Raw genomic sequence first — 18,749 nt, 5'->3', positions numbered from 1 at the left:
TTGTCTGAGCTGGTTTCAGATCTGCCACGATGCAGAATAAACTTAGGCTGACCAAGTTTTAGGTAGTCTGTGCTATTACCAGCTGCATATATTTTCACATCAGGACGTCAGTGTCTTCAAAACACAGAACTGTTCATGAATATTTACAAAAATATGCATTTTCTGCTTTAAAGTTTCCATGCCTTTAAAGCTGTGCTTTTGTTGTCCTGTGCAACAAGTAGAAAAAAATTTCTTTAGTGAAGGCTGAGATGGTCATATGATCCCTGAAGTAATAACTTGGGGTTAAAGCATAACCAAAATGGCAAATAGCAAGTAGATATTGGGCTTGCAAAGTTGCAGGATGGAGCTACAGGTTTGCAATACATTCACAAGGGCTCAGGGATTAATATAGTTAATTTGTATTTTTTTAGTCATTGTTCCTGCAGTTGAAGTCTTGGCTGATTCTTGGTGCAGTCAGTGTTTTCACTGTATATATTTTAGTAGCTCAAGAGATTTGGGGCCTATGTGCTGTGGGGACAGCCTGGGACAGAAAGCAGAGAGCTTAAGTGGTGCTTCAAGAGGAAGTAATTAATATGAGAATTGGACTGGATAGGGGCAGTGTCAGCTGTCTTTATAGGGTTTGTAGGGTTTATAGGGTTTGTAGTGTGTAAAAATCTTCCAGTTTTTAATCATCTCCTTATTTCCTTGTCCGTTCATTCTGTCCAATATTTTCTTTGACTGCTGAGTCTTTTCATTGTGTTTTCCTTCTTTCTGCTTTTGCCCAGGCAGACTTTGAGCCGGATAAAGCTGGAGCAGCACCTTCCCTCTGTTCAAACACTGGTTGCCACACTAGCTCCTGGCTGCCCCAGCAGCAGGTTTGGGGTGTGGGTGCTGGGGTACAACTGTTCCCCTGCCCTCCTCCAAGCCTGGGGGCTCTGCAAATCCCTCCTCAGTGCCCTGCCTTTGCCATTAGATAGGGCTTTCTCCCTAATCTCTGCTTTAAACCAGCAGTTAAACTGAAAGAGAGTAGATTTAGATTAGATATTAGGAACAAATTCTTGCCTTTGAGGGTGCTGAGTCGTTGGTTGCCCAGAGAAGCTATGGATACCCTATCCCTGGAAATGTTCAAGGCTGGGTTGGACGGGGCTTGGAGGAACCTGGGATAATGGAAGATGTCCCTGCTCATGGCCAGGGGTTAGGACTGGATGATCTTTAAGGTCCTTTCCAACCTAAACCATTCTGTGATTCTAATTCAGAGCACTTCTCCTTTGTCCACTCTGCTCACAGCAACCTTCTGCAGGCTTGCAGCCTGCTGTCACATTTCTCTGCCTTCTCTCAGTAGTGACACTGTTCTCACAGGTCAAATGCTTTAGGTCTGAGTTTTCCTGTGTTCTGCATCATCTCTTCCTTCCTGGCTCACAGGCAATAGTCCTGTTTGTTCATTTTGGCACCAGTTTTGCGTTTGTTCAGATTGCCGGTTCTTGACTCAGTCAGACCCTGGTTTTTCTCTTTTGGTTGTTTGGGTTTATTTTCCTTAAAAAACATGCTGCTTATTTTCTGTCTTGAATGGCAACAGCTGAATGCTGAAATGCAGCACTTATTTCTCAGGAGTTTCATCCTGTTATTTGCAATCTCCTGTGATTTGCTGGTATCACTTGAGTTTGGTGTTAGAGTTTTATAATTCCATCTCTAGTCTGTCAGCAGTGTGAGCAGTGAGTGGCACTGGACAGGCAGGGCTTTCTTGGCATAGCCTGCCTGGTTTGTGGTAAAATCCTGGATATCCATGTCTGGTGCCTGTTTGCACCCAGCCTGTAGCAGATTAACCCAGGCATAGGGTTCCCTTGCCCATGGGAATGCAGAGAGTGTCCGCATGGAAACTCTGCCCGAGAGGTTAAATAGCTCTGGTGGAGCAGAGCCCTGTAAAGCAATTTGGCAAAGCTTTCAGAGGGGTGTGGTATGTCCTGTCTTTCCAGCTGACCCCAGTGCCATCTGCCCTGCCCTGCGTTGGGTTTGCCCTGTGTCCTCTGGCTCTGCAGCTGCCAGCTGTGACAGGGAGCGTGGCTGCTGGCCAGGTTCATGGGGCTGCTGACAGGGCCACAGGCAAGTCACATTTCCCTTCTCAACCCCAAAATTTGGCTCTAATCTCGATGGGGGGATCTTGCTGCTAGGACTGATTCAGGTCCATCTGAGTTTGGACCCTGCTTTATCGCAAGATTTGTCTGTGCCAGCTGTGAAAACAGCTTTAGCTTTAAAAAAAAAAAATCCTGAGTTATGGAGCCCTGCTGCGGTCCCTTGGAAATAATCATTGCATACACTGGTTAATTGTTTATCCATTAACCAACTGTGTCAATTAATCTGACAAAGAGCCCAGCTGTACCTGGCACGGTGGGGAGGAGAGGAGGAGGAGGAGGGAGGATGAGCATCTCTCTCTGTTGGCTCCTCTGTTGCTCTTCCTGCAGCCCTGCTGATGTGGTATTTGTGTGCTGGTTTCCTTCAAGTGTAATTGCTGGCGTGGCACGTCCAGAGTGTGTTTGGGCTTGTGTTCTTTTTGACCATGGAAAACTTCTTTTGGAAAGGACATTAAGTTTCCATGAAGTAAAAGCATCTTCTGGTGGAGGGGAAGAAATTGTTTTGTTTCTAAATGTGAATGCACACAGAATTACAAAGCAAGATGCTACTTTATTTCCAGCTAGAAATACACACCAAAAAAATCTTTGCATGAAGTACTGAGTGGGAAATAGGATTTTAATGTATGTATTAGTGCAGAGTGAAGCTCTGGGCTCCCTCCTGCCATCCCCAGGGTTATTTGGGACAGCCTGGTAGCATGGCCTCCCTTGGGAATGCTGTTTATGTATGCCTCCTTTCCAGGGAGAAAATCAAACATCCAAAGCCAGTCTGTATCAGGTGGAATGACTTCACTCCACACAAATGAAAATGTACCTTCTGCTCTCTGAATAATTGAAGTGCCCTGCAGTACATTGTTAGAATAGGAAAAGTGTAAAGCTTCCAAGAGGGAGAACTGGCTTTCCATGAAGTGCTGACAGGGGAGGTGTGGGACAGTGCCAGTGCCAAATTCCTGCTGCAGAGAGGCTGCACAGACTGGGTAAGGTAACAACAGTGTGGTGAGAAGAGTTTGATAATGGAAACAAAATAAAATAGAGTAATAGTTGTAATGAAAGGGGAATAACACCGATGGAAACAAGTGCTGCATAATGCAGCAATTGCTCACCACCCCCTGACCAGTGCCCAGCCCCAGCAGTAGTTGGCACCCCCCAGCCAATTTCCCCAGTTGATATCCTGGGAATGGTGTCCTGTGGAATGGAATATCCCTTTGGCCAGTTTGGGTCAGTTGTCCTGGCCATGCTGTCCCACAGCTTTTTGTGCACCTCCTTATTGTCAGAGCCTTGGAAACTGGGAAGTCCTTGAGTCAGGGAAAGCAGAACTTAGCAACAACTCAAAACATCAGTGTGTTATCAACATTCTTCTGGTCCTAAATCCAAAACACAACGCTGTATCAGCTAATAATAAAATTAACTCTGTCCCAGCTGAAACCAGGACTTTGCCCCAAAGTTCATTGTATATCTGGGAAAGGAGGTACTCACATGTCTGTTTATATTTGAATTATTCATGCAGATCTCTTGAAGTGACCTGGGGGCCCTGGTCTGGTCCTAAAGCCTCCTGTGCTCTGGTGGCTTTCCCTGCCACTGGTGGAAGGTGACAGAGCCAGCCAGGCCCTCAGAGCCCTCACTCCCAAGATGAAGCTGTTTCTTCTACATTTACTTTGGTATAAGAGAAGAGATTGACCCAGTTTTTCTTTATTCAAGCCTGTGTGCAAATGGATTTTTTTTTCTGAAGGCAGCTGCTTCTAGCATGTTTTTAGGCATACATGGTATCAACCTTATGCAGTAATGAAATAATGGACTTGTTTCAAGAGGAAACAATAATAAAGAATGGTCTTTCAAAAGCAGCTAAACACATGATTTATTAAAATGCTAAATTATTTCCAAGTTACGGCATACCCAGCTCTTGTTGTGGAGCTCACACAAGAATAATTGCCTAGTGTTCTTTGCAGAACTTAACATCAGAAATGTCACACTTTCTTGGAAAAATCATTCTTTAACACAATGTAAGAGCTTCCACAAGTATAAATGAGCATCCTTGTATTGGCTTCTGTAAAATGTTGCCAGTTTGTCCCATCCATATTTTTTCACTGTAGCTGTGACATTTATTGCAGAGCAGGACAAAGATTGAGGGGACTTTTTATCATCAGCCCAGGAGCTGGAGCCTGGCTGTGTGCAAGGACCAGCAGCCAGCTCCACAGCCCCATGGTGAGATGCAGAGCCTGGAGGAGGAAGAGGAAGAGGGTTTGCAAATACTCACGAGCAGGGAGGGCTTGTGCTAGTGTCAGTGGCCATGCCTCATATATCGATTTACTTTTGTTTCCTTTTTTATTTTTTTTTTGTTTCTTCCTTCCCCATTTTTCTCATGACTCAGGCTCCTGGAATGGATGGGTGGGAATAAAGATGGGGAGTGCTGGTGTCACCAGTGCCCAAACACCTCTGAGTGCCCTGAGCAGGCTGCAGCCTTTTCCCTGGCTGTGTCCCCATCACTAAGGGACAGTGGGCTGGTCCCCTGAAGCTGCCTGGGATGTTGGAGGGGTGAGCACAGAAGACGTGGGGTCTACTTTGTTGCTCCCAGGCTTTCTGTGGGGATCAGGAGTACAGGGACCCTGGAGAGGAACCTTTAGAGCTGTAACTTTGGAGCCTGCTGAGAGGATGGAGCCGTGGGAGAGCACGAGGCACGCAGACACCACAGGCGGTTGTGTAAGAAGCATAGAAATAGAGGAAATCTTAATAATGCTGGGAGTTTTCAGCACTGCTTCACTCAAACCAAGAACATGTAGCAAAAACTCCTACTGGTTTTCTGAGTGAGCTTTTCCTTCATGTAGCCTGACCTGGGAAATGCATCACCAGGTGAATTAAGTCTGGGATTTGGCCAGGCAGTGATATGGTTTGCACCTTTATGGCTGAACATTTGCCATTGGGTGTGTAGGGTGGGATAGTTGGGATGAATGTGGGTAAAGGGATGGAAGGAAGATGTGTCCATGCATTGCCAGTGGTTTCCTTCAGCCCTGCATTGCAGGGAAGGTGGTGACAGCTCTGCTCTGTCTCTCCCCAGCGCCCCGCGGCTCCTGAGCGCAGGCCCCTGAGATGTCTCTGAGAGCAGAAAGCCATGCAGCCACATCCACGCTGAAGAAGCTCGCTGCAGACATGAGCAACATCATCGAGAGCCTGGACACCAGGGAGCTCCATGTGGAGGGGGAGGAGGTGGACTCGGAGGTGCTCACTGACCCCAAAGGCACCGGTGAGTCGACACCCGTGTGTTCTCATCCCTTGTCCTGCCTGGGTTTTATCAATCTGTTGGCAGGTAGGCTGCAGCCTCAGGGGTTTTGCCAAGCCCAGCATTGATCCTGATTTATAACTAGGAGGCTCTTAATACTTGAGCTTCTCAAGTCAAGTCCCTTCTGTGTAACCCTGTCTTTGAGCTCTCCTTAATAAAAATTGCTCTTTTGCTGGAATTAATGCTGCTGTATAAATGCTCCCAAGTTAAAGCATTGCTGTCTGCTGCCTTTCGTGCTCTCATGGATTGTTACAAGGCTGCTGAGCTAACAGTTTTGTGGGGTTTGTGGTCCTTGCAGTGTGCATTCCCTTCTCTGCCATCTACCACACCCATGGGTTCAAAGAGCCGGGCACGCAGACGTACCTCACGGGATGTCCTGTCCGAGTGCGTGTGTTGGAAGTTGAACGCTTTACTTCCACTAAGAAGGTCAGAACCTCCAGAGATTTTGTTTGATTTCTCTAGAACTGTATTTAAAATGCTGTTTGTGCCTTAATTTTGCGCTTGCTTGTTCATGGGCTGATGAAGCAGCAATGCCTGTGTCTCAGAAAATGCTTAGGAGAGAAGGTTATCTGTCTATTTATAAAACCTAATAAAGCAGAACAAGAAATCGTGACACACAATAATCCTTAAGTAAAGCTGAATAAAGGCTCTTTAGATGAGCAGCTGCAGGAAAATGGCTTATTTCAAAACTTGCATGCCATGTGGTGATGTTCTCCCCTGCAGGTACCAAGCCCCAATGTTTACACCATCGAGCTGACCCATGGAGAGTTTGTCTGGCACGTGAAAAGGAAGTTCAAGCACTTCCAGGAGTTTCACAGGGAGCTGCTGAGGTACAAAGCCTTCGTGCGCATCCCTATCCCCACCAGGAGGTGAGTGTGCGTCCCTGTGGACACAGTGGGCTTTGGGAGATGAGAATGTTACCTTTTAATATCTTATCTATTTGGCTTCCATTTGCTTTGCTGTAGGGGGGAGAGGGCAGAAGAATTCAGTCTCCATGAATATTTAGCATCTATAATAAAAATATTTAATCTATGTGTTTAGCAGCCATAATCTTAAGTGATGTAAATATCTCTCTGCTGACGCAGAAAACGTCTCCTGGGTCATCAGCTTCTGAGCTGGATTTGCCTTGAACTTGGGGAAGGGTTATGATAATGCTAATGGAAATTGCTGGAGCTTTGTGGCTTTCTGACAGTGTGGGCAGGATGTGGGAGGTATGGGGGTCCCTGGCCAGGCTGGCCTTGGTGCTTGGGATGGCTGGAAATATAATAGGAAACAGAAAAGAAGTGTGAAGAGAAGTGGTGTAGGTTGGTAAAAGCCTTCTGATGTAGAGAAATGTTTGGATATGATAGGAAAAGTAAAATTATGAGGGGTTAAGAGCTGGAGGAACATAATGCCCTAAAAATAGGATGTAGGCTCCTTTTCCTTATGAGACCAAAAGCTGGCCCTCACAAATCAAACTGATCCTGCTGTGTTGTGTTTTAGTTTTTAAAACACTTGGAGCACGCTGGCTTCTTGGATAGCTAAAATAAAGGCATTGCAGCAGAGGGGTTTTGGGTCAAGGCATACAGACACTTGCAGCTCTGAGACTTGATGCTGGGGTGTGTTTTTCCCTGCAGTCACACGGTGAGAAGACAATCCATCAAAAGGGGAGAGCCGCGGCAGATGCCGAGTCTGCCGCACACCGCAGAGAGCACGGTGCGGGAGGAGCACTTCTCCAGCAGGAGGGTAAGTGCCACCTCACTCTGGGGGCCAGAGGGATGCTCTGAGGTACAGAGAAGCCTGGAAGGTTGCTTGCAAAGCCACACACCATCAAAACCTTGTTTGGTATCATTACAGTATTTTGCTTGACAAAGTTTGGCTTTGACAAGTCCAGCTTTAATGCCAAATCCTCTGCTGTGCAATGACGAGGATGCTGCTCCTGGGGTGCATGTGGGCAGAGCTTTTCTCTGCAGTTGAGGAACACCGTGATGCTGGGAGTGGTGGTTCCCCTCCTCCCACCTGCTCTGATTTAAAGATAGACAAGGCAGTTTTCAGAGTCAAGTTGCGTGTTGGAGGCAGCCCTGTGGCCATCAAATTCTGAGAGATTTCAGTGCCATCCCCCTCTGAAAGAGGAGATGACAGCCAGGCTATTGATGCTGAAGTGGGTAATTTTAGCCCAGGCACACGTGTTCTGTGTAACTTCATCAGATGTTAACAGATGGGCCCTTCCATGGAGAGGGTGGATGTCTTCCTACCTCTTCATTGCAGCTTTTCTGCTCGCAAATTAAAAACCCCGTGTTTGTTCAGGCTGTGCTTGTCGTTCTCTTTCTGCTGCTCCCTCCCTCCTTCCCTGGGCTTTGTGCCACTGGAACTTCAAGGCCCAGAGGATTAAAGGATTGTGTCTTGTGGCTGTGCCATGCAGAAACCCTGCTGTTCACAGCTTCTCTGATGTGTGGGAACTTTGAGGAGGGAGATGTGGGTTTAAAAGAGGAAGAAAACTGTTGTATAGATGCTTTTATTTTTCAGCCCATGTTTCCCTTCAGTTTGCTTTGTGCCCTGTAGGACTGTGCCCAGTTTCCCATGCCCAGACAGTCTAATTTTTGCTTTTCCCCTTTACCATGAGGATGGTAAGAGATTGCTTCTCCCATAACAGTTTCTTCTCTTCTCCCCTCTTGTCTGGGGAGGACAGGCCCAGCCACTGCTCTCTGTGTCCTTGGGACAGGACAGCATGGTCCCTGTGTCACTCACTCCATGAACCTTTTGTTTTGGTTAAACAGGCTCTCTCAGTGCCTCTGAGCCTGTTTTCTCACAGAGCTGATTCCTGTGGGTCAGAAACAATGGGGACTGATTTAGTATTTTAAATTGTTCTGAAACTTTAGCTCAGTCACAAAAGTTGACCTCCAAAATGACCCTGCCACGGAGCAGGTCTGCTGGTGGAAGATACAAACAGAGGACTATGAACAGTGAACAACCTGTTTATGGCCAAACTGTTTATGGTGCTGAGCTATGATATCCAGTGAGCTCATAATAATGGATTTATTTATCCACTCAAACTGAAAAATGGGTCTGATTTCTTGATTGAATGCCAGACAGTTGGATTACAGGAATTTTCAAGAAAAACCTCCACATCCAATCTAAAGTTTCAACATTTTGATTGTAGAAACAGCTGGAGGACTACTTGACAAATATCCTGAAAATGCCAATGTACAGGAACTACCATGGAACAGTAAGTAGAAATTACTTTGCTTAATTGCATAAAGAACATTCACTTTACAAATGCTGAATTCACTGGAAGAAAGCATTCAGTTTCTGGAAGAAACATTTTACAGCTGTTTTGTGAGCATTTTGGCTTAGCTGATTTCTCCAACACAGATGTAATATGATTAAAACCAAAGGAATGACTCAGGGCTAGAGGTTGCTGGTATAGCACAGTGATAACCTCCTCAGGCTGGTTCAGTCCAGACAGCTGGCTGTACATGTATGATGTAGTGAGATTCTGTTTAATTCTGCAGACTGTGTAAGATGATAAGTTACAGTTTTAAATACTTTAAAAATTGGAATTCAAGCCATATTTGTATTTGCTCCTTCAGTCTGGGCTTTATGTGTAGTTCTGGATGCAGATTTGTCTCAGGTTTCTGTTCTGTACAGTTTCCCTGGACATTAGTGATGTTGAGTTTGTGTGTGTGGGATACCCAGAGAGGTGAATGAGTACTTTGTCAGTTCCAAAGGGAGATGGTAGTTGGCTTATTTCCCCAAGTCAACACTGCTTGAAATGAGAAGAGATGTCAAATCCAGCTTCAGGCCTATTTTAAGCAAAAATATTTCTTTTGAAATTCATCCTCGAATGTTTCTTCAGAAGTCCTCACCTGTCAGCTGCAGCTGTGACATCTCTTGGGGATGGTAATTTATTTCCCTTTTTTTGGCTGCATAATGACTGTGTTACTTCATCTTTTGTGTTACCAGCAAAATCTGATGCACGCACTGAGTAGCTGCCAAGTTTGGTGACATTTCTGAGCACAGAGTGATAGCTGGGATCACCTGGTTTTCAAACAAGCCAAAAATGCAGACTGAACTTTGGGTTTCTGTAGCAGCCACTTCTCTTCCACTTTTGCTGTTGTTAGAAATTCTTCTATTTTGCAGGATTTCCGTTGTGTAGGGATGTTGGGCAGCTCATAGCTGGATGTTGTGTATAAAAACTTAAAAACTGTGTGTGCTCTATTGCAGAGCTCAGTGTTGAGCTCTGCTTGTTCCCTGGGACAAAGTGCCCATTGGAGTTAGCCATTGTGCTCTGGATGGCAGGAGATCTTCAGGCTGAGGAAGCTGCATTCCTTAGAGTGCTTCTTTAGGGGACAGGCTGTGGAGCTTAATTCCAAAGCAGTGAAGAGCTGCATGTGGAAAAGAGTCATCCTTTGTTCTAGAAGCAAGATTGGGATAACTTGGCAATTTTGATCAGTAGCATATGCGGAGCGGGGGAGAGTTATTTTACAATGTGGATCCATCTTGTCACTTTTAGGCAGGCGTTGCCTTTTTAAAATATTTTGGAACATTTCTGCTCCTATGAGAACGTGGGTGATGCTTTGGCCAGGCTGTGGTTTGAGACTGGCTGCACAGTGGGGGCTGGGAGAGGAGATGGGCAGCCCTGCCTTCCCAGGCAGCTGTGGGGTGCTCCCTCCTGGGCTGAATTGCCCTTCTGTCCCCAGCCCCTGGAGCCAGATGTCCCTTTTGCACATAAATTCTCAGTTTATTGTTGGCTTTCACTGCATTTGGCCACAGAGAAGTGTTCAGGGAGCGTTTGCTGCCCGTGGTGGCGGCACGGGTCCTGCAGGCTGGAAGAAAGCACTGGAAGGAGGTGCTTCCTTTAAAACAGCACCCAAACCACCCCCACCATCCTCAGACGAGACTGAAGTGGAGATTTCTGGCACTTTCCCTGGAACTGTATTTGTTCTCCTGAGAATAAAATGAGGGCTTTGCTCTTCCTGTGGTTGAGAAGTCTTTTGCCTGGATGCTGACAAATGCTGTAACTGTCTTAATCTTGGAGCACATTTGGACTCCTTTGTGTTCCTCTCATCAAATCCATGCACTGAGGATTTTTTAAAATCAGGAACTCTGTTAAATCAGGCTGGGAGTTGCAAAGGCAAGCTGAGACCTGCCTGCAGTGTAACCCTTGGTCATTGTGAAGGGCCTGCTTGGGTCAGTAGCATCTCTGAGGAGATGTTTTTTACATCTGAGCTGCACAGTTTAATGAATTTGCTTTTTTACTTTTTTTTATTTTGGGTTTGTGGTTAATTTATTATTTGCCAGTGAGAGCAAAGTGCTTTATACACTGTCTGGAGGATGTGCCATGCACTAAGACAGTTGAGCCTGCAAGTCAGGCTTTGGATTTGCTGACCTGAAGTCACTGGTTGGGTTAAGGATCAGGTCCACAATGACTACATGGCATTTGAGAGGTTGTACATCATCTAGCTTTTTATATTTAATATATTTTAAAATCATTTGATTTATGTGATTAAATCTCATGTCTTCTTCTTTCCAAAACCTTTTTATAGTACTTTTGGGCTAAAATGCTTGAAGACAATTACCATTAAAATGAATGTTGTGGGAATCCCAGTGTGTTAACTGTTCACACTTCTTTTTCTGAAAATTGGAAATTAGAGTAATATAGCCTCAAAATGTTGAGACTTAATTGGAATCTGTTAAAAAATTTTATTAATTGGACTGACCTTTGCATTATTTTTGTTCAAGCTCCCATGCTTAAAAGATGCCCAAGCAAAATGAAAAGTAAGATTTGATTGGAGTGTGTGTATATGTGTAATGTTTTTCATGAACTTTAGAGAGAGTAAAAAAGACTCATATTAATTAAGAGCAGCTGAGAAGCGAGAGAGGCCCCTGGTTTGCCTCTGATACAGCGCTTGGATCTGTAGACCTTTGTGGAGGTCCCCACCCAACCCATCAATATTTCTAGCTATTACACTTGAAATGCAGCACATTAATGTGTATTTTGTATAAGCAATTTTTTTGTGTGTAAGAAATTGTGCTGAACAATATCATTCTGAAGAGTGTGTAATTCCACGTTATTGCTAGTGACCAGTGCCAATCAGCTTTTGATGCATTTCTGAACCCACTAAATAAAGAGCAAGAGTCAAAATGAAAAAATACAGCATGGAGAGGCTGAATCCTTTCTGAAATGCAGATACTCTGTGAAATTTTTACTTACATAAATCATGCATGCTCCACATTGCTGGCAGGACAGGATGGTTTGAACACCTTGCAGCTGGTTCTCCACCTTCCATAGCCTGTCCTCCTGCAGCCCATCACTCCTGTCTGCCACAACAAAGTCATTGAAGCTGCATTCTCCTGGCCCATATCTCATGCCAAAGCCATCCTGCTGTGGGTCTCTCTGAAACCAGAGTGGGATGCCAGATCCCAGGGAGGCAGCTGGGCAGCGCAAGAATTCTGATGTGACGGAGATGAAAGCTCCTGCCTGCCTCTCCCAGCCTCTCTGTGAATGTTGAGCACCTCAGATGAGACACTGTGACAGTAAAAATAGCTAATTGGAACAATAAATCATTCTATCAGACGTTTTGTACTACGCTGGGGAATTTTCCTTCTAACTGCTGGAATTTATTTAATTAATTTATTTTTTTTTTACAAACCAACACTTGATCAGTGTATTGGATGGGCTCCTGTCACTGCTGTTCCAGAGACTGCTTGGCTGAAGAAGAGGTTGCTGTGCTGCCAGACAATCTTTCTTTCTCTTTTATGTAGTGGTAGTTCTGTTTCTGAAAGTAATTTTTTCTCTTGGCTTTTCTTTTTGCTTCTTTGAGGACCATTATTTCTCTGCATGCAGTGCTCCTCAAATTCCTGCCAGCTTTCTGGTTCCAGCCAGCATTTTCAAAGGGTTTTGACATTTCTGTGCTTTTTTTGTGTGTGTGCCCACTGTGAGAGAGATGTCTGGGTTTCTGATTTGCCTGATAGGAAATGCCATGAAGAATTTAAAATGGGATCCAGACAAAGAACTGGCCTGAGAATTTGCATGTGACCTCTGATGAGGGCTTGTAGGATACACTGGATTTTTTCAAACACTTCCCACCCTGCTCTGAGTGTTGCTGCAGAAACAGCTGAAACGTTTGTTGGTCACACCTGGTGCTATTCCAGAACACTTAGGGAGAACAGAGAGAGCAAGATGGTTGGTAAAATAGAATGGAATGACTTGTTCTAACCACTTTCTGAAAACAGGCTGAAATCACCCTAAAATCAAAGCATTAAAATTGCCTCAGTTGGGTAGAGGTTACTTTATGTCCTTGAGATACTCAGAGGAAAGCAATAGTGTCTTTTGTTTTTCTTCATGGCCTTGGCTGATATGAGAAGTTTGGGAAAATCCCAGGAGTAGCTAAGCATGAGGAGATGGAAAGATCTTCAGTCCTACTGCTGTGTTCTGGGAAAAAAATATGATACTGGGAAAGGAGCCTGTGCTAACCTCATTGTAATGGCAAGATAGACTTTGACCCCAAATTTACTGATACTTTTTGTTATACTTGGTGTCTGAAAATGTCTTTCAGACTTAGGGGGCCACCTGTGTAATTCCTGTGCAAAATTGCATTTTGCTGATGAGGGCCCTGAGGCTGGTTTACCAAAGAGAGATGACAGTGGCCCTTTCCTTGAGAGGAGAAAGCCTTTTCTTGGAGTTGCTGTGGGTAGGGGTGGGCATATCCTGAAGCTGATAACAAGGCTGCCTCCTATCCCCACTCCAATCAGGAGCATGGGCTGAGCCCTGGACTGCAGTCCCAGCAGGGTTTATGGCCAAAATGTGCTGTTAGAGGTTCCCTCTGGCTTGCTGCCTGGCCAAAGGGACAGTGACACCTGCCCTGTGCACCTTTCTGCACTTGGACAACTTGCTGTGACAATAAATTAGAAGTGCCTGGGTGCAGACAGGGCTCTGCTGTGCCAGGCAACTCCTTCACAGGGCTGTGCCTGCCCCAGCCCTGTCCTGCACAGGACACCCTGGGAGAATGTTTCTCCCTGCTAAAGGGGCCCAGGGCTAATAACCAGCACACTGCCAGGAATGTCCTGCTGTGCCAAGAAAAGCCTGCTGGGTCAGAATTGCCCAGTGTCCTATTTTTAGAGGTGAATGTAATCATGCTGAGCTTTCTCACTGGCTTTGCTCACTGTTTTGTTCCCTGCAATCCCTGCTGAAGCAGGAGGAGCCATGAGGAGGCAGGTTCCTGGATTCTGGGATTTGAACTTGCTCTCCTCCTGCCCCACTGTGGTTTTCCTTTGGGTTTTTGGTTCCTGGAACCAGATGGGCAGTGATGTGTGTCCAGCACTGACCTGCTGCAGTGGCCTTGGAGGATGCTCATGGTGGTGGGGCTGAGCCCTCCTGTGGTGTCTCCGTGGGGTAGGGGACTTAAACTGTGCTCCCTGCTCTGGGCATGTGTCCTCATTTCCTTTGCAGTCTTTCTTTGAGGGTCCCTGGAGGGAGGAGAGGATTCAGGTAGCCAGCCAAGATCACACAGACTCCTGAACAGTGTCAAACTTGAGTCCTTTTTCAGCCAAAGATCCAGGAGGGAGAATACCAGGGAGAATACCAAATACCTGTGATGTATTTTAATTTAATTGTCCTGAAATGTGGTCTCCAAAGTACATCTAAAATAAACAAACAAAAAACTCAGCCAAAATACTTTCCTTGGTCTTCTTGGAGATGCTTAAGTGATGGTGGATAACATCTGCTCTGGATGTCCTGTAGGTCTTTATGGCAGGCCACTTTGATAAAGGAAAAACATTTTTGGATTTCATGGTTATAAAGATGGGGGAATCTCTTTTTCTTTGCCAGATGGAGTTTGTTGGAGTAAGCCAGCTGTCATTCATCCACGACCTGGGACCGAAGGGCATGTGAGTTGTGAGCTGTCTTTGTGAGTTAGGATTCACTAAGAGCATGGCTTTATACATAAATACTGTTAAAATTAATAGCTTTCCATTCTCAGTACTAACTGACTGGGAGATATTTTGCCATCTAGATATGAAAAATTATTACTGTTCAGACAGAAATGCTACAATTTGGAGAAATGTTTTTGAGAGTGAGCTGCTTTACAAGACAGTGTTTATGGGGTTTCCACACTTCCCTCCCTGCTGCCCTCCCTGTTGAGCCACTTTATTTTCTGCTTCCAGTGCTGTGAAATGTGACTCTGTGCTTTTTAAAACTCCATTATTTTCTTCTGGGGGGTTATTTCTGCCATTTATCCAGCTTTCAGGGCACAGTTGGAGAGCCAGCCCTAGGCACAAGGGCTGGGTGTTCAAACCCCCCCTGCAGCTCCAGGTGAGCCCCATCCTCACCCTGAGCCTGTTCTGTCCTTGCAGAGAAGGGTTCATCATGAAGCGCTCCGGGGGCCACCGCATTCCTGGCCTGAACTGCTGTGGCCAAGGCAGGATGTGCTACCGCTGGTCCAAAAGGTACTGCTGGGGTGGCACAGGTGGGGATGCCACGTGCTCCCTGGGCACACAAAAACCCCCATTTGTCTCTTTCTCCTAAAAAATCTGTGGGAGAGAATCTTGCTATTTTTATGAAAGCCACAGATTTTCAGGTTGGAAGGGCCCATGGGCTGTTTGCTGCCTCACCTTCTGTGTGGTGGGGTTTTTTTTTCTCCTTTGGAGTTCACAGAAGGGACATGTTACTCCAGAGAAAATCTGAGATTTCCTAGAGCTGACAGAAATGGCAGTGACCTCCCAGACTGTGCCCAGTTTTCCCTGCTGCGGGAGCACAGGTGGCTCTGTGCCTTTGGGAGGGAATGTAGCTGGTGACCTGCCGCAGGCAGATTTCAGCCTGGCCTTCTGAGCTTCCCTTCCTCAATTTACAAAATGGAAATCAATTAATTGAAACACTCTTTGGACTCCTTCAGGGCAGGATCAAATCAGGTGTGAGCTGCAGCGCTAAGGAGCTGTTTGGTGCAATTAACTTTGGCATTAAATACATTGCCTCTTGCTGATTAATGCAGGTATTGAATGCCAATGTTTTCTCCTGTTCCCATGTCCCTTCCTGCTGCACACAGACATAATTTGCTGTTTCCCTTTACCCTCTGTGTTAGGTCTCTGTGTTGCCTAGGACTGCAGCACAGGGAGATGTGTGCTGTGGGGCAGTACCTGTGTTACCAGCCAGCCTCCAAAAAATGCAGCGTGTATTTCCTGGAGCATGCCCTTCCCAGGCAAATCTCTCCCTCTGAAAATTCAAATAGCCCATATCTGCCTTACAGCAGCAATTTCTTAGTCAGTGGAGCTTACCCCAGGCATTATGCACCTTTGGATTTTAGCATTACCCATGGGCTGTCATTAGTTTTATTTTTATTTGTTCTGTGTTCCAACAAGACCTTTCTGCATTCTTATGAAGAAAAGGTCCTGTTTCTGCACAGTCTTTCCAACATTTCTTAATTTAGGCTTACAGAAGATCTCTGTAATGAGGGCACAAGGAGACAAAGATGTGACCTTCCTTCAGGTCAAATCATTAAATCGTCACCAATTCTTTTTTATGGAAAAATGCCTTTTCTTCTTGATATTCCTCAGTTAACCCTTTCTTGTGTTGTCCAGAGCTCAGGCTGTAGTGGGGACAGTAGCACACCCAGCTCTGATGGATCTTCATTTTTCTTTAGAGGCTAGAAAAGGGGTAGGAGAAGTGTTTGAGTGGGATTGTGAATAGAATATCACAAGTGAGACAGTAAATTCCCATCTTGGCCCACTGGACTGATAGTTTATCCATCAATAAATAAGCAAATAACAGTAATATCTCCCAGAGAGGGTTATTTAAAGGAAGGATTTTAAGACATGGAGGAGGATAGTGGGGTGAAGCTGTGAGTGGGCACAGGCAAGACTCCTCAGGCATGTAGAGCTGCCTGGGAAAAACAGAAGGGAGAGTATTTGGAAATACACCCCGTGGGATGTTTAAGAGTGAAATTATGGGCCAAATGGAGAGGGGAGGTATTTTGTCACCAAATGAGAGGTGATGCCAGGTAACTGTTTCAGGGCCCTGAAAGCACAAAAAAAAATTACGGTATCTAATAAAAAAATACGGGAAGTAGCTGAGGAGCTGAGGCTGTTACTAAAGATATAAGAATGAACAGATTTTTGCAGTGTTTTGTGCTGCTTTGTGTGTTTCTGAGTGTGCAGAAGAATGAAGAGAAGGTCTGGTGATGGAGACCTGTGTGGGACAGAGGGGGCTGGTTACCCCAGCTACGCTGCAGGGGGAGAAAAAATTAGAAATGCCATTCACAGTAAAAAATGTGTTTTTTTCCCAGAGTTGCCTTCAGGCTACAATATTTATGTAAAACCTGCCGGTCATCCCTCCTCATGTGTTTGTGACAGGGTGCCTGTTGCTTGGCAATAAAAGCTTTCCAAAATGCCTCGTTCATATATTTTGATAGGAGTGAAAGTGATCCTAGCATCAGAATTAATGTAAGAAATGTCAAATAACTCCCATATAGCATGCAAGCTGAATAAAAATCAGGGATGGAGAAATGCTTGTTGCACCTTGCCTCATGCTCAGAGGTTTATGACCAGGGAGGTTCTCAGGGGTTTTGTTTAACAAGGGAACCTGTATTTTTAAAGACTTGTAAAAAGGAGTTATTTACTTAACTCTAAAAGTCCTATATTGAATTAAAACTCATTACCCAAGTTTGTAAAATAGACACTTTTCTCCTCAAGAAAACCACCCCCAGTCTAGCTCCTGAGAATAATTTTTACCATTTAGTAGATTTCCTAGATAAATTACTTGCATGTCTTTTGAAGAAGCACTTCTCCATTTTATTAGCTCTTTTCATGGCTCATGTTTTAAGGCCTGGCATGGGTGTGAAATCCAGGTGACATGGTTGCTGTGTCTGTACAGGTGGCTGGTTGTGAAGGACTCCTTCCTGATGTACATGAAGCCTGATTCAGGGGCCATTTCCTTTGTTCTGCTGGTTGATAAGGAATTCAACATCAAGATAGGCCAGAAAGAAACAGAAACGAAATACGGGTTGCAGATTGACAATCTTTCCAGGTAAGAAAACAACTTTGTTTATGCCCTTTTAGTTTGCTTTTGCTTTTTAAGGAGAAATCGATGCTGCCCTGCAGGAGTGGTTAACAAGCCTGGGTGGCTGCTGCTGGTGTGCTCAGACGTGCTGGGGATTTGGCCCTAATGCTGATTATTTCCCATGCCTTAATGAGGCATTTGGAGCTTCTGTTTGTCCATCCCTGTGGTTATTGCTGGGGCCTGGGGCCATGGTGCATGCTGAGTTGCACAGTCTGGTTTGGCAGCAATTGCTTAGGTAATTTTTTTAGGCACTCTGTTCTCTTTAAGCTGCAAGCAGGGATGTTTTCTTCTGCATCCCAATGGAGTATTGCTCAAAAGACATGCTAGTGGGGGATAAAGAGACATTTAATGTTTTTATTTTAGCGCACAGTATAAATTCATCTCTTAAAAAATACAACATTGGCTGGCTCCAACTCCAAGTTAAGCTGGTGCTAATAATTTAAACATGGGTGGGTTTTTTGTGCTTGGCAGTGCAATAGTGTTAGTCACTCAGAGCAGCTCAGTGCTGTGCATTCTTTTGCAAACAAAGCAGCCACGTCCCTACTTTTTGCGTAAATAAAATATGACTGGTACTGATGCATTTACCAACACGGACAGGCAGTGAGGAGCAGCCCAGTTAAATGCAAATGGCTTCAGCCTCCTGCCTTGTGCTTCGTGTGTTCTTACAGGTCACTGATTCTGAAGTGTAACAGCTACAGACATGCCCAGTGGTGGAGGCAGGGCATAGACGAGTTCATCCGGAAACACGGCAAGGACTTTCTGACGGAGCATCGCTTCGGCTCCTACGCGGCCGTGCAGGAGAACACCCTGGCCAAGTGGTGAGCACCTGCTACCTGCCTGCCCTCAGCTCCTCTGATCAACAGAGCTGGGAGCCTTGGTAGCTCTGGGGACTGGTGATAATAAAGAAGTTGCAAAAAAAAAAACCAAACGAGGCTTTCTTCACCAGTGACAGAGTAGCAGAGCTGGTGGCAGGAGCTCTCAGCGTCGCAGCTCATGGTGTTTTGCAAGTCAAGTAATGTTTAAATTCAAAGGTGCTGGGTATTTGTCATTGTAAGGATAAAAAGAAGAAGAGGGAATCAACAAATGCAGATCTGGATATAGTTGGGAGGATGGGCTGGGCTTTATGCACACAGCAGCCCCTGAGAAATCATTCTGTCCCCAGTGTAACCTGACTGCACTAATGCATTCCTAAAAGTGCCTCAAAAACTGGGTTCTAGCTGGAAGCAGACCAGTGCCTTCCCTGCACCGCCTGCTTTGCAACAACCTCTGCCTGAGTACTTCCCATAAATCAAAGGAAGCACCATTCCATCATCCTTTCCTGAGAGACAAATCTGGCTTG

At 45.4% G+C, this 18,749-nt stretch overlaps 1 protein-coding gene across 3 annotated transcripts in view; it reads left to right on the top strand.

Annotated features, from left to right (window-relative positions):
• Positions 1-18,749, top strand: part of PLD1 (phospholipase D1) — a 61,347-nt gene that overhangs the window by 12,140 nt on the left and 30,458 nt on the right. For 2 of the 3 annotated variants that reach the window (XM_039713534.1, XM_039713535.1), the window contains exons 1-9: positions 5,190-5,343; positions 5,678-5,805; positions 6,103-6,248; positions 6,996-7,104; positions 8,519-8,584; positions 14,189-14,247; positions 14,713-14,805; positions 17,225-17,377; positions 18,079-18,228. In XM_039713534.1, coding sequence (XP_039569468.1) covers positions 5,190-5,343; positions 5,678-5,805; positions 6,103-6,248; positions 6,996-7,104; positions 8,519-8,584; positions 14,189-14,247; positions 14,713-14,805; positions 17,225-17,377; positions 18,079-18,228 — 1,058 coding nt within the window. Of the gene's footprint in view, positions 1-5,157; positions 5,344-5,677; positions 5,806-6,102; positions 6,249-6,995; positions 7,105-8,518; positions 8,585-14,188; positions 14,248-14,712; positions 14,806-17,224; positions 17,378-18,078; positions 18,229-18,749 lie in introns of those variants that run through there. The other variant, XM_039713533.1, reaches the window with a different exon arrangement.

Source organism: Passer montanus, unplaced genomic scaffold, assembly GCF_014805655.1.
Source record: "Passer montanus isolate IOZ18808 unplaced genomic scaffold, ASM1480565v1 scaffold29, whole genome shotgun sequence".
Lineage (NCBI taxonomy): Eukaryota > Metazoa > Chordata > Aves > Passeriformes > Passeridae > Passer > Passer montanus.
The sequence above is the reverse complement of the archived record's forward strand: the minus strand, read 5'-3'. Positions and strand labels throughout refer to the sequence as shown.